Source organism: Uloborus diversus, chromosome 6, assembly GCF_026930045.1.
Source record: "Uloborus diversus isolate 005 chromosome 6, Udiv.v.3.1, whole genome shotgun sequence".
Taxonomy (NCBI): Eukaryota; Metazoa; Arthropoda; class Arachnida; order Araneae; family Uloboridae; genus Uloborus; species Uloborus diversus.
The window spans coordinates 54,046,853-54,063,373 of NC_072736.1; the positions used below are offsets into that span (position 1 = coordinate 54,046,853).

General features: G+C 35.8%; 1 protein-coding gene across 1 annotated transcript in view; it reads right to left on the reverse strand.

Annotated features, from left to right (window-relative positions):
* LOC129224389 (cathepsin O-like) overlaps window positions 1-16,049 on the reverse strand; it is a 42,860-nt gene extending 26,811 nt beyond the window's left edge. Inside the window, 3 exon segments of the mRNA XM_054858836.1 lie at window positions 8,529-8,556; window positions 8,558-8,641; window positions 15,856-16,049. Of these exon segments, the coding sequence (XP_054714811.1) occupies window positions 8,529-8,556; window positions 8,558-8,641; window positions 15,856-16,032 (289 nt within the window). The 5' untranslated portion in view covers window positions 16,033-16,049.
* Window positions 16,050-16,521: the final 472 nt, after the last annotated feature.

The window sequence follows — 16,521 nt, forward strand, 5'->3', positions numbered from 1 at the left end:
TTTGTTATTTCTTCCAACAATATGAAATTTTGTTCTTTATACTCTATATTGGCAAATGTAGCTCAGCCGACAAGTTAAAGCACAGTTGAGCAATATTCTCTTGAAAACCATCTATAAAATAGCTAGCCTGAAGCCGTTCCTTTGATGTTCTATCGAATATTTAAACATTCTAAATGTTAATAATTGAAAACATGTCGCCCAGTAGAATCTTTGCAGAAAGGGCATAAGTTCAAGACTTATGATCTTTCTGCACTAAACGAAAAATGTGACCCCTAAATAAAGTGCTTTGTTGTACAAGGATTGACTTCCCTGCTACACTAGTCGATGTCTCTACATACAAATATGGAAAAGCCACAGCTAACTCAATTTTGAAAAAAATGTGACTTATGCCCTTTCTGCAATAATCGATTCATTTGAAGAGTTAGGAGATTCGAGCTTCCTCATAGTTTCCGAAAATTTCAGTCTTCAGAAAATTTTATTTGAGTCTACAACCACTCATGGCACATGATGACTGAGACCAACCTCCATGGATAATTCCTTGATACTCCATCGATGGTCTATGGAAAAGATGTTAATCTCTTGGGGAAAGGAGGGTCGGCCTGTGTGTTAGAACTCCGCAGTCTTGCTCCGACCCCCAACGAAACGCTTTACCTTATCGTGTAACCGTCTTTCCAATACGGTAATGCATTTTCAACACAGGCTTCCAGGAATCCAGAACTGCATTTTTGCCATGGACAATCTTGATTGTAAGCCTCGCTGATTATCTTTCGATTGCATGTTTTAGAGCGATTAAAACGAAACTCTTCACTTTTCTTTAACCCCACTCAACAATATACCTTTCTAACTAAATCGACTGTGTTTTTGCATTCTGCATACCGACAACAGCCAGACCCGGATTATCCATTAGGCCATCCTAGGCCCAGGCCAGGCCCGGCTCCTGGGGTAGACGACCAAGGCCACCGCTAGGGCGGCAGACGTCAAAAAAAGAAGAAAAAAAAGAAAAACTCAAATTTGTTCCTTAGTTTTTTTCCCCTGTTAAAATTGCAACAATGCGTGAGAGTCTGCTCGATGATTCAAGGAAGAAAAAAAGTTTTATTGCGACCAGGGTGCGGCACTTTTCAACATCGCCTGGAGCGGCAAAACTACTACAGCCGACCCTGGCCCTGACCTAGGGTCGCAAGTTGAAAAGGGCGCACGCACATCACGGAGGAAATAATAAACAGCTCATTGAAAGAAAAGAGGGGGAAATCAGTAATGTGACGCTCTAGTTCATATATATATATATATATATATATATATATATATATATATATATATATATATATATATATATATATATATATATATATATATATATATATATATATATATATATATATATATATATAATTTTTGGAGGAGGAATTATCCATTCCCCCTTACCGAATGAAACTTCAAATTTTATCGAATAACAAAATACGGGCATGCACACGAACCAACATCTAACGAAGAATGAGACATTAAGCGTCAGTAAAAGAAAAATATTATAATATCGTTTCCAAATTTGCCAAACAAATTTTAGAAGGTCAAATAAAAAAGAGAGAGAGAGAGAGAGAATGCGAGAATGAAAAGGAAAAGAAATTAGAGAAACAATTCACGAAATAATCGTCTAAAGATTTCAACCTCAATCATTCTATTTTAGAGAATGACAAAGAGTTGACATACTCTACGAGTGCAACTTCCGAAGAGGACACAGATTTTGGAATCACATAAAATCCCCAACTTCCAAGCACCTTTGCTCCAAAAGGCTTCCCTATTAAACGAGCTGATGTGTGCATCACATGACTTCCTTTTACTCCAATTTAATGTCATTTTCTCGTTATTGGCAGTTTTAATGTGATTCAATAGTTTACTCTCTAAATATCATCAACAGTAACCAAATTAAAACCAGATTAAAAAAAAAAAATCGCCAAATTTGTCGCTAAGTTGGCTTGAGTTTACATCGAAATTAACAATGATTCTCCCCCCCCCCCAAAAAAAAAGAGGTAAAAGACCCTCTTTGGAGCATCCGAATGCAACCAAAAAGGGAGGTGCACAATTCCGTTCTTGAGTTATGTGTCATGCATACACACATACGCACATACGCACATACACACATACATACGTACATACAGACGTCACGAGAAAACTCATTGTAATTAACTTGGAGATCGTCAAAATGGATATTTCGGGTGTCTGTACGTTCCTAGGCGTGGAACGTCCACGTGTGGTGGAGTTGAAAAATAAACTCAACATTCATTGGGGGGTGAGAAAAATGGAGATTAAGGTCGATTTTTGAGTGAAAATTTTTTCGCGAATGCAATACTTCCTTTTTTATAAAAGGAAGTACAAAAGTTCTTGAAAAAAAATTAAAAAAGAAAAAGAAAAACTCATACCGACTGTATGTGGCCAAAGTCTTGTACACCAAATAGTTACGAATGTATGAGAAAAACTTATAAAAGATTTCCTAATACAGTATAACCTCGATTAACGATTGTCAAGGGACAGGAAAAAGTTATCGTTATATCAAGGAAATCGTTAAATTGAGGAGCATAGACATTCAATGCAGTCAAATCCGGATCAGTGAAATGTATCATTAAATTGACGAAATCGTTAAATCGAAGTTGTACTGTATCTGGATATAGTAAAAAACGAGGGAGGAGGTTGTGTTCCTTCCAGAAGATGTCATCAAGAAGCTTCAGCCAAATGAAAATAGCTAAATACTTGCTCCTTTCAAGGGCATGATTAATAAACAACAAAAAGAATTGAATTTGTCGTTAATAGTTATATTTCTCTAATCAAACACATTTTTATAATGATGAATTTTATTAAGTTCAAAATTTTTCGTCAAATTTTTCAAAAATAATACATTACTTGTATAAAAATAAAGATTTTGTTTGAAAGGTAACAACACGTTCCTTTTCGCACTTCTCCCATTATTATTCATTATTACTTGTTTCTATCAACTCTATTTACGTTGAATCGCTACAAGTCAAGATTTTAACGTGTCTTTCGATTCACCCCTTTCTGCGGAGTTAATCGAAACACCGGTAAAAGATTATATATACAAATACAAACTATTCAAAATGTTTTATTTTCGCTTAAAATTGCAGGACAGAAGGTTCTAGCCAAAAAATCAACTTAACATTTCTTTTTATATTCAAAGTTGGGAAGTGTTCCAATACACTCCATTTTACGGAACGAAGATTAAATTCGAGAAATCGATTCAAGGTTCAACGTTCTTAACTCTCATTTTTCGCTGCATAGCGCAATTTTGTTTTTATTCGAAAATTGCTTGAAATCGAGAAGTTTTAAAACAAAAGAAAATTAAATTCCGTCTTCTCTTTGATTTGAAAGAAATGAAGTTGTAAAAATTGTTCTTACCAGTCTTAATTCAATTATTTTAAGTGAGAAATAAAAAATGTGATTCTAGAATTTTTTGCGTATGAACTTCTGGCGAAAACATGACAATAGAATTCGTATGCAGTCGAACTCGTTTATAACGAGTCCTGATTTAACGAGAACCCGGATTTAGCGAGGAAATAAGTGATACTTGTTTGGTACAACGTTATGTCTTCGGGAGCATAACTTTCATTCAACGAGCAAACCCTCTTAAAGCGAGCAATATTTTTGTGATTCGTAAAATTTCTATTGTGTGAATTCCAGCTCAGCTTATCCTTTTTTTTTCTTGGTAAATTTTCTTTAACATTCCAAAGTCAACCAAAGTTAGTGATAAATCATAAATCCTGAGAGAATGCGATGATAGAACTTTTTTTTAATTTGTGGAGTGAAGAAGCATTGAAAAATTATATATGTGTACATGGGCACATATATAAAGGGCAAGTGGGGGCTTGAGTCCCCCCCCCCCCTTTTATAAATTAGAACTTCCTTGCTTTCAGTACTTTTTTCTTTGCAAAAATGTAAAAACATTTCTTCTCCAGCCATTATTGAAGGCGTTTTTAAAAGTGTCAAATTTTAATGACCCTAATATGTCTTGAAATCGGTTTCCATGGGGAAAATACCCCGTTAAACCATGGGAAAAATGTTTGAACCCCCCTTACAATTTTGCTTATGGGCGCCCATGTATGTGCGTATATATGAAGCAGTGAGAAGCAAAGGGATGTAAATGGCGAAATTAAAAATTTGGGGATAACCATTACACATGCCAGGTGAACCTCTCCTGTGTCTCGGGGCAAGAGATGGTACTAGTGGTCCTGGTAGTTGCTGCTGTATAGTATGATTCATTAAAAAAAATTCAATGAAAGCCTACCTTGGATGTCATCTTTAAACGCGTTTTTCTCAAAACTTGAAAATGTCCACTTACATCCCTTTGCTTCTCACTGCCTCATATGTATTCCTCAAAAACAATGACTCAAGAAGAGGCCTTTAGACAGTTCAAAACAAAGTACCCAACTCATTTGGTACTGTACAGTGAGAAAAAGAAGAAGGGGGGCGGAGGCAAGTATGAAGAATTTTATCATGCACTCGATTTTTTACGAGCACCCGGTTATAACAAGCAAATATCGTGGTCCCTTTATGCTCGTTTTAAGCGAGTTTAACTGTACTTACAAAGGAAAAGTGATGATTCTGTAGCAAAGCAAATAAATATAGGCTAAACAAAACAAGTCATATTCATCAAAGCATTTGTCTGAACAATTTTGTACCGAATGCCGAGAAGAAAGCAGTTTCTTTGCTTGCGTGTCGGAAAATTGAATTGAAGGTAATTAGTTAATCTCAAGTCTATTTCTGTTATCTGCGTTCGAAGTTATTTCTTCACTGATTCTTTGAGAGAAATTTCATTTAAAACTTTACCTGCGACATTGATTTTAACTAATTAAGATTTAAAATTTAGCAATTTAATAATTATTTCATGATAAGCTAAACATAAAAAACATTTTATAAAAAAAAAGCATTGGAATGTAAATATTGTAAACTCCCGATTGCAGTAATTTGTGCTAGAAATATTAAAAATTTCAATTATTTCCGCGTGAAAGTAAACTCCTTCGAAAAAAAAAAAGAACGGTAAAAAGTTCCTTCACCCCAAATTTTTATTTTTTTCCCCGACCATTACCATTTTTAATCAGAACACAGTTTTTTGTTGTTTCTATTCTTTCTGCATATTTCTGCGATGGTTTATTTGATCACACAACCAACAGTACTTTTATGTAATTACATTAACATTTAAATTTACAAAATGCAAAAGGATTAAAATTTCAAACACTCATCCGCTTGGAAAAATTCGGCGAAACACAAGCATTTTCGCAAATTCCCCTCTCAAAAAAATAAATAAATAAATAAATAAAATAAAAAATAAATAAATAAATGAATGAATAAATATAAATAAATAAATAAATAAAAAAATAAAATAAAAAAAATAAAATAAAATAAAAATATTTTTTTATTAAATGAGTTATCAATTGAGGCAGAGAGAAGCTGTAAAAAAAAGTACACCAATTACCTTTGTATTAAACAAATCAATTACTAAATTACATCCTGGTTAAAAAAAGGGTTCACCAATGTAAGCGAATTTTTTTCTGGGGCAAAATATCGGATTTTCAGAGTATACAGACAAAGTCGAAGAAATACCGTTCAAAACAGTGGATTTTTAAATTTTTATTTATTTATTTATTTATTTTATTTTATTAATTTATTTATTACTAGTGGTACCCGCACGGCTTTGCCCGTAGTTGAAAATTAAAAGGTCATTCGGTTCGCCTGTATATTTACAAATAATGGATGACGAATTTCTCGCCAATTGGCTGTGTTCATTCGCTCTCCCATTCCACGTCATGATAATTTCGTAATTTACTCGTCCATCTTATGATAATTTTGCTCCGGAAAGCGTTCTTAAAATTGAAATAGAGAAAGAACAAAATTGAATTTTCGAAAAATCGCTTCGAGTTGCACACCCCCATGCTACAAACTAACTTTGTGCCAAATTTTATGAAAATCGGTCGAACGGTCTAGGCGCTATGCTCGTCACAGACATCTTACAGACATCCAGACAGAGAGACTCAGAGCTTTTATTATCAGTAAAGAATATTTTTTGACAAGTTTTTCAAACGTAACTTCTGAAAAGCAACTGACAAAATTCAAGGACTAGCATTTTGACATTTTTTAAGGTTTTCAAGCCTTAAAAATAAAACTTTTTTATTTCAAGCAGTTTTCAAGATTTTTAAAAAGCAGACGGAATTATGTTAAGCAGTTAGAAGCCACAAAAGTAAAACTAGAACCATGCCCTAGTTGGAGATGAGTCGGTCTTTGAAAGAGAAAGACTTGAAGAATAATAATTTTACCTGTTTTTCAAAAATATAGAATTAAAGTTAGGATATGTCAAGCGCTAAGTAAATAAACATCAGACTGCGTTTCATTTGCAGAGAAATCGTTGCATAATTTCTAACACTTATCGTGTTCTTCAAGTTCGCATAAGATAACAAGTTGATAGTGAACTGACTTTTGAACGATTGATCTTATCAGGATAAATAGATAAAAGTACCTCGGAGATAATACATATTTTGTTTTGATCTTAAATGGGATTTTTACTCTCGCGCGCGCGATCAAAAATTTTACAAACTAACATTTTTTAAGTTTAAAATTGTGTTATCATTTAGAAGTTATTTATTTATTTAAGCCCCATCAATCACCAACGTACCAACCTGATGAGGGTTGAACCGGATGTGGTGATTGGGGAGAACAGAATAGTTCACGAGGGACCAAGCTCATTCAGACAATTCATTTAGAAGCTATGCTATATGTATGCATTACATGTATTTCTTCTTTAGTATTTTTGTTATCATTCTGCTTTTAATCATTTCTACAATTTAGCTGTCGCAACTTATAGAAAATAACTAGGAGGCTCCACCGCCTGTTCACTTTGCTCACCAACCCCCATTTGTTACCACTTGAGGTGGATCAATGCCACTGATAATTTTAATGATTTTACCCATGGCTGTCCTCAGGATATCCTGGATGTCCGACACCCTAAAGCAGCGGTTCCCAACCTATGGGCCGCAGCCCACAAGTGGGCCACGAACAGCGCGTTACTGGGCCGTGGACACTGTTGGAGAATCTGAAAAATCAAAATAAATCTTGGGGTCTTAATTTTCGGTTTTTTTTTTTTTTGTTTTTTTTTTGTATAAATTCACTTACTAGATGTGCCGTCACTCTCACTCATCATAGAGCTCTCTCCCTGGCTCAGAGCCAATAAGGAACTTTAATATTTTTAACATTCCTTAAAAACTTTTCCCTATAATTGGAGATGAAATCTAATGGAATCAAAAGCTGCTTTAACGAAAATTGTCAAAGAAACTAGTATTAACTTCAAGCTTGAAGTAAAAAATGCTCCTCTTTTGTTGAACTGGCATGACAAACTGGTGAACTGAGACTTTTTGAGGGGCTTTTCGAGAACCTACTCATTTAAATGAAATTTTTCATTAAAAAAAATGTAGAAATGCATTGAATGTTTGAATGTTGCGAGTTATTTGAGACTAAAATCTATATTCTTGGCTAAAACTATCCATTTTTAATCCAGATAGTTGCTCCCTCATAGGGGAAAAACAGTGTCAAAAATCCTATGCGGCTTTAACTTTGATGACTTTTACATTTAAGAACAGTTATATGAGCTGATACCCCCTCTCCTCCTTTCCCCAGAAAGTAAATTTTGGGTGCAAATAATATATAGCAGTTAGTAGGCATCAGTGGTGTTCTCTACAAAACTCGTGGGCCGCACAAATAAAAAGGTTGGGAACCGCTTGTCCTAAAGGTCTAAAGGGGTTGGGAATAACACAACAGGGCGGAAAGGCTTCCCCTGGATGTCCTGTATTCAACGGTACATCCAACGGTACTGACTTAGTAGACATTACCACTTGTCAAAACAAAATGGATATCTTATCCCACCCAACAAAAGTGGCAATTAAAAATCTATTATTTTAAATAAACGTTGTGAAAACTAGGGTATATCGAGCTTCTGGTTTTGAATGAGTCACTATTGCAGGGGGGGGGGAGCGTCATAACTAATATTGGTCACAATAATAGGATAATTGGGACGAATTTTTCGAAATATGGGTACCCAAAACAGAATTTTAGCCTAATTTGGTTGTAACTGGTTATCAACAATGTTTTGACGCACAAGATGAGCAAATTAATTTAAAAATTTTAATTGCGTCAAAATGTTGATTACCTGTTACATTTCCGCACAAAGTTATATATTTATTCCTTATATTTGGTTGCTTTAAAGGAGGGGAGGGGGGAACCATGATCACGTTATCGTAACCCCGCCAGAAACTCGTGAAGTTTCAGAGAGTGAGAAAAATACATGGTTTATTTATATAAGAATTTTTTTTTTCAACTCCAAAAAGAAGTTTCCTATGAGATGTTCTGCGTGGGTCTGGCTAGTTCAACGAATAATCAATATCAGAACTGCAGCAGACATGTAATTTTAAAAAATTCTGCTACTTGTAAACTACTATTATTAAATTCAAAAACAAAATGAAATCTCCGTTTACACGTACCATATCTTATGAATTCCTCTGGTGTCATATTCGGAGAACTGATTGATGCCATAAACAGTCGATTGCGTGAAGTTTCCGTTCTTGTTTAACCAATTGATTCTTTTCAGAGTTTGCTGAAACAGAAGAATGAGCAGTAATAAAAATATAAAAATTCTTTTAACAATTTGATAAGTTAACCAACTTTTCCTACATTTGATGGAGATTTCAGTAGTTGAGAAAGATAATTTTGAACTCTTTAGTTGAGATAGATAAACTTGAACTCTTTAGCAAGAGTTCAAGCAACTCTTTAGCAAATGTTCCCGGGTTGGTTTTTATGCAACATGTCAAACTCAGGGGGCGAAACAAGTAATAATTATTCCTTTTTTTTTTTTGAATTTGTATCTGATGAATTAATAGTTTTCACAACATGAAAAAGGTCGAAACATGGTCGAACAACATGGTCGAAAGGATTTGTTTCAGCTGACAATAGTTTTCACAATCGCAATCAAGTTTTGGAACATCATTACTACTCAGTAAAACCTCGTTAAGTCGTCACTCACGGGACCAAAAATTTTTGACCACTTATGCGGAGTGAATACTTATGTAAAGTGAGAAATTAAGCAAGAAAAAAAAAAAAAAACCGCCTTACAAATACTTTCATGAATAGCTGTAGAATTTCACTGAGAAAAACAATAGCTATGTAAGCAATGTCTTTCAATCAGTGGAAACTTAAAAAAAAGGGGGGAAAATACTCGTTTTAGCTACCTTTTTTCCCTCTCTTACTTATGCATTAGTTAATACGAGTACTAATAACAACTTATTCAGCAAGTTACCGCCCTATAGCCAGGGCTAAGGCAGAAATACATGAAATACACCGCCAGCTCAGTCAATTCCAGTCGAGGACTGCAGTTTCGTGCTTATTAGCACTCATCAGCCCGGCATAGGAAAGTGACTGAGCTGGAGGTGGAAAACCTCTTAAGGAAGCCAAGAGTGCCTAACAAACTGGTAGCTAAGGTATATAGGGCGGTAACTTACTGAATATACCTGCTTTGCCTTCAATCTCCGAGTTGAACCGAACCATTGCTTCGGTCACTCGTCTGGTCAGTGCTAATTCTTGTATTAGATACCGCTTTGTTTCTCAGTCACTTTCCTATGCCGGGCTGATGAGTGCTAATAAGCACGAAACTGCAGTCCTCGACTGGAATTGACTGAGCTAGCGGTGTATTTCATGTAATAACAACTTATTTGATTGTTGTACTTATGGTACATTAAAACAATCCATCAATGTTGACTAATGAAGTTGTTGCTTACTGAAAATAACTTTATCTTCTAACATTCTTCAAGCTTTAAATTCTGTATCTGTTGTACCTTGAACGGATGTTAAATACGGAAAAACTCTCTCTTGGTATTAGATTTGTCTGTCTTGCCTGGTGGAGTTTGATTCATATTCTCGGTACTAGATAGAGTTGCAGCAAGAAGTATGCTTTGAATGACCAGAAGCAAGGAGCGATATTTTAAAAAGAAAAAAAAAGACTATCACACAGGATTTCAACTCTACGCTAAGCAAGTACGAGGCTATTTTCTAAGATGCGATAAGAAAAGAGAATTTTAAAAAACAACTTTTGAGTTAACTAGGGTAAAATTACATATGGAGACCATTAAAGGTGGATTATTTTACATTTCTGTGAATGAGACCTTGTAGCGGGACCAAAGGAAAACGAGGCCTTAAACAGAGTGACCACTTAATCGGTTGACTAATTATTGAGGTTTTACATTTTTCGAAACGTTCTTCTCTCTCTCTTTTCGAGTTTCTATGCTCTGTAGTTGATTACTCCATGTTTCTATCAGGGCCGCTGAAAGCCAAGGCGGGCCCCTTGTCAATTATGTCATCAGGCCCCCAATCCTTTAAAAGGAATATAATTTTAAAAAAAAATAAATAAATCAAAACTGCTCAGTAGAAAACAATTAAACTCTATTTTAAGCGTCACAGCAGCAGTGGCGGATACAAAGGGAGGGTCATGGGGACCATGACCTCCACCCCCCAATCCGAATCCACTTACATTGTGTTCAAACACTTTACGCATAAAATGTAAACGGTTACAGTATCTTTTCAATTCATCTATTATTTTTTAAAGTAAATATTCGATCTACTGCTTTGTTACATTGTTTATAAAATTAATTTAGGGGGGGGAGTCATTCTTCGCATGATCCCCCCCCCTAAAATGGTTTTGTGTATCCGCCCCTGCACAGCGGTTAAATTCAAAAAAAGATGTTTTTTTAGCTGACAAAATAAAGAGGAAGCAATTTTAAATCGAATAAAACCCTCATTAAAATAAATACATCGGACCCTACAAAACCTCCGATGGAATAAAGGCAACCGTAGAGATGGAAACAGTGGAGAAAAAACGGAAATTTTGTGGGGGAAAACGGTTTTTCTTTTTCGTTATTTCCGTTCGGAAAAAATTTAAAATTTTAAATATTTCTCGCACTGGGTAATGTAGTCAGAAATTTACAATATTTACATTCTAATGACTTTTTTTTTCTTTTTGCTTATTTTTTTATGTGCTGTATCCCACATGGAAAGGCTAATTTTGATAGTGCAAGCTGTAAGATAATTTAATTTCTATGTGCACCAAACTAATATTTGTTGCTTTTCTCACTAAAACTGTTATATACACACAAATTAGAACTAGTATATCAATATTATTAATTAGTGGAAATGTTTAATTTTTTTTTTTCCTTTTCTGTATGCTTTCATTTAATGGGTGTGTATTCAAGTACGCACAGATGTGCATTCAAATCTAAAATGAAATTAAAAAAAAAATAAAATAAACAAAAAAAAAAAAAAACTATCTGTTTGAAATCTTTAAAATAATAATAATAATAATAATAATAAATAAAATAAAATAAATTTCTAAAAAGTGATTGGACTGTTGAATTGAACGGTTTAAAAAATCACATCTTATTCAAAATTTTGCTTGAATGATGATTAGAGTAATTTGAATAATTTTTAGTTCCTTGAACAAAAAAGGCTACAGGCTAATTTTTTGAACTGATTAAAAAGTTTAATGCATATTTCTGATTAAAAGAAAAACAATGTGGGCTGCATATGTATTTCAAAATATAGTCCTAATTTTTTTATGTTTTCTAAGAAAGTATAACTATTGTTGAAAAAATCAATTTTTGTTCTGAAAAGAACATGGAAAGAACTTTTTTCCATTGCCTCAAACTTTCCGGAAATTTTGTATCTCTAGATAACAGTTTTCCAATACAGTGGACGCCAGTTAATTGAATCAGCCGCTTTAATGAATCAAATTGTCAAAAACGGAACAAAACCCAGCCTTATTGAATCAGCCGCAACCAAAGTTCGTCTGTCGAAGCAACAGGACGAGGATCACGAGCAAGACGCCGCCCAACGAAATCCCACACATGTTCAATCGGTGACATATCCGGGGAATATGCAGGCCAAGGAAGAAGCTGTACCTGCTACGAATCAAGGTAGGGTTTGACAGTCCTGGCAACATGTGGACGAGCATTATCCTGCTGGAATACTGCCCCTGGCAATCCTTGCAGGAAAGGAAAAGCTTGGGGCTGTAGAACTTCGTTTATGTATCGGGTACTGTTCAAATTGCCCACAATTCGTAGCAATTGTGATCGTCCATGATATGCTATGTCACCCCAGACCATAACTCCGGGTGTTCGTCCACTGTGGCGTTCGATAATGCACTCCGGACTGTGCCGTACAGCGGCATAGCGCCTGACACGAATTCGGTCATCATGGTGCTACAAATTGAAGCGGGATTCGTCAGAAAAGACGACCTGCTGCCAATCAGCACGCCAGCTCCTATGCACATTGACCCATTGTAGCCGCAGGCGGCGATGGTTTCGCGTGAGAGCAATCCTGTATAAAGGAATCCTTACGCGCAGCCCACGCTGCAGCAGACGTTTCCGAATTGATGAAGCACACAATAAAACACCTGTAGCTGTTGACCACTGTGCTGCCAATAGGGAAGTATTCGATTTTCTAATTTTATTTTTATATGATAGAGTAAGATACACGAACATCATCTGCGAAAAAATTTTTACGATACGACTAATACTTTTTTTTAAAATAATTTTTTAAAGTTCACGCGCGAGTGACGTCATTTGCTTGTAAGTCCTTTGACTGACGTCACTGCCGCGCTGCGAGGCGGCGGGGTTGGCTAGGACAAAGAAGTGCTTGGCGATCTTTGGGGGAAGGCGCGGGAAAACAAGAGCCTTCTAACAGCAGCGCGCATAAAAGGCTAGTGAAAATCCTTTGCTGTCTGTAGGGTTTAATGCATTCTGCGATTGTTTTCGATTTGATTTTCTTTGTCATGGCTAGTAGAATCAATTACAAGTATTGCTTCGTTCCTGGATGCGTATCTACATCTAAAAAAACTCCTCACAAGCGATTTGTTTTTGTTCCGTCCCAGCAGGATCTTCGAAAGAAGTGTTTTCAAGTGTGTTTATTAATTAAAATTTGAAAATGAAAATTTGCACTTCATTTTAATTAAAAACTATGTCAAGTGAGAAATACAGTTTGAAATATATGTTCATAAATAAATGTTCATAAATAAATGTTTAATAAGCATATGAGATATTTTTAAAAAAATGCAAGTAAACAAAGGAATTTAAACCCTGCACAATAAACTTAAATAGAAAGTAATAGATGCATTACTATTTCCATTTTAATAACAATGCAAAATCTATTAATACTTTCTTTTTAACATTCAAACTATCTTCAAATTTTAACTATTACATATTGATAATTTAAAAATACATTTTCAGTTTATCACCAGAAGCGTTTCTATATATACAAGACCTTTCTCACATGCAAAAAGGTACTTATTTTATGAAATGAACACCATTTTCAAATTTATTATTTTTATCAAAAGAGCAAAAAAATATATTTTTTCTTTTTTTGCTAAGTTGCACCAAAAACTCAAGGATAATTAACATGTATTAATGGATTTAAAACAATTTTCCACAAAAAAAAAAAAAAAAGCAGATCAACTTTTATTGCCAACAAAGCGAAAAATTTTCATGCAAAAACTGCTCTAAAACTTAGTACTGGAATCACTTGCAGTAGGGTTGTTACAAAATGCGCGCCTCATTAAAAGCTGCCAAGTAAGAACTGGAATAGCGCTCTTACATTGTAATTTATATACTCAGATAAAAAAACCATCGACACACAAATGGAAATGATCAATCTTGATAAGGGAAACTAATGCGAATAATATGAACTGCAAACATAGACGGATATGTACGTTACAATTTTAAAGAATAACAATGGTGAAACTTTGTTGTTTCAGTCCCCGTACTTCTAGGACATTAAATCTCTCGTCCTTTCGAAAAAAATCAAACAGCATGAATGACTTTACTTGAGAAGGTTATTGGATTGACCTTTCGTGAATCCTAGCTCCATGATGGAAAAAATGCTGGTTAAAGGCTTTAAAAAGGCTGAAAAAGACAGTGCTATTTACCTCCTGGTAGGCGCAACACGGCATGGAAATGGAGCTCTGATCGAAACAGGGAAATGACGTCAGCTGCTGACGTTTTAGGCCACACCTCTTTTTTGCGCATCGCTCTTTAAAAAATTCATAAAAAATCAATCGTTGGTTTTAAAAATCCGGCCATGGTGAATTTTTGTGTTTTGTAAGCCTGTCAACATTGTGCAATAGTTAAAATTGGAATATTTGATAGGTTGATACTTCCCTATTGCCTAGAAGAAGGTGTGCTGTCCGTCAGCACCATACGCACCAGGTGTCTGTCATCGCGAACTGACGTCACATTTCGAGGTCTACTCCCGGATTTCCGAGCTGTCCGACCCTCGTCCGTCCACTGCTTCATAACACGCATGATTGTGAAACTGTTACGCTGCACACGAGCGGCTACTACACGATAAGACAATCCAGTTTCACTAAGGCCGACGATTCTGCCCCATTCAAACGCCGAAATTTCTTTCGTCAAAGAGGCATAGTAAAGATTCATTTAACGTTTACTCTAGCATATAACCACCGATAATCATACACGCCTCGCTACACCGTCTATTTATATTTGGTTCGATCCGCCGTTCAGAGGGCGCTGCTCTACGCATGCGCTACCGGTCTGCAATTCTAATCATTTGCATATCATGCCTTATTTTACTTTTCCTGCAATTTTCAGCTCACTCGCGTAAGTCCTTCGTGGTGTTGCAATTTTCACAAACAGGAGTGTATAAGCAGCGGCCATTGTAACACCAACTGCCCTTCTAAAAATACCTTTCCTGATAAAGAAAATGTCCTAAAAGAATAACTTTCGGTTTCGGATTAACGTAACAGTCCTTCTAAAAACTCCAGTTGGATAGGAACAACAGTTCGGAAAATTTTCCCCCATCTTCTTTTTTTAAACTTTTTTCTACATCTGATAAGTAGAAAAAAAAGTATTGGATTTGTGAAAATTTTTGAATTTCGATGGGTTTGCTCATTTTGAGGTGTACTGAGTTCATTCTGATCATATTTGGAAAATGTTGGTCTGTCTGTATGTGTGTGATCGGCTTTTGTGGCCGCTCTAAAGCAAAAACACATATGTGCCCCATGTGAATGCGAATTGATGCTCATTAGATTTTGGCGCCATTTTCTCCAAGGCAGGTGGACCAATCTTGGTTTTCTTTGTTATGCGTGACTGCTATGGCTCAAGAAGTAATGGACGGATTCAGACAAAGATTAGTCCATAGGTAGACCTCAGAGAAACCACGAGCTAATTCAACTTTGGTGCCAATATTTCACAAGAAGGTTGAGCAATCGAATGTTTTATCTCGTTACTTGTGACTGCTATATCTCGGGAAGTAATGAACGGAATCAAACAAAAGTAGATCTTAAAGGGTACAAACTGATTCAATTTTAACGGCAAAATTGTTCAAAGGCGATGGTGCAATAGAAAGTTCTTTCTTGATTATCGCTAATGCTATATCTCGAAAAGTAATGCTACGTTTTAGATGAAATTTGTAATACATTTGAACCTACACGGAAACACGCGCTGATTTAATTTTGGAGTTAATCGCTCGAAAAGGAGCTGATTTTTGCCATCATTTGCTCAAATAATAATACAACAATGTGAAAGATAAATCATATTAAAATTTCGTCAGTTAAAGAAATCCTTTCACACGATTTAATTGTTGGAAAATAATCGGAAATATCGCAATGATTCAAAATTATTATTTTACCCGCCATGACCCGTCCCTGAGCTTCAGACAATTTTTCGTAACATGAATTTTGCCTGTGTTATCATTCGTAAAAATGTCTTCGATCAAACATCAGAATCAAGTGGATAAAGATAAGAATTTTACCTCGAATATTGATTCCCTCTTCGTAAATTCCACCGTTCCAGGGTGATAGCTCTTGTTGAATTTTCTAATGTAGTCCTCAAAGCGTTGAAAGACATCTGTTTTTGTCTCATCGTAAGACACAACAAAAAGAAGCAGACAGCAGCTGAAGACCGCGTGTAATGCTGCCAGCCAAGTCATTATGGATGAGTAGAAGATTTCGGACAAAATTGCCACAAAGTTTAATAGATAGTGATACTCGGATGGAGATAATAGATTGTGGTGGCGCCATCTGGGAGAATCCGGAAGGAAAAGACGATCAGTGTTGGAAGGGTTTGGAAATGCTGTTCTAGTCTAGGGGTTCCCAAAGTGGGTGCCGCGGAACCCTGTGGTGCCACATGAAGAGGCGAGGGGTGTCACGAAATACCCACGGTATCAATATATATAATATAAGAGAGATAGGCTAGGGTGTCGTGAGAAAATTCTACTTCAAAGGGTGCCACGAATCGAAAAAAATTGAGAACCCCTGTGCTAGCCAATGGCTCACCTAGTGCATAATGTTTTCACGCAATAAGTTCAGGTGTACCACGACTACACTACACCCGAGGCCGCGATGGGAAGTCACGACGGGTCATTGTAATCATCGTCACCACTGCGCTATTCTACACCCCAGGAGGGTTACACATACCT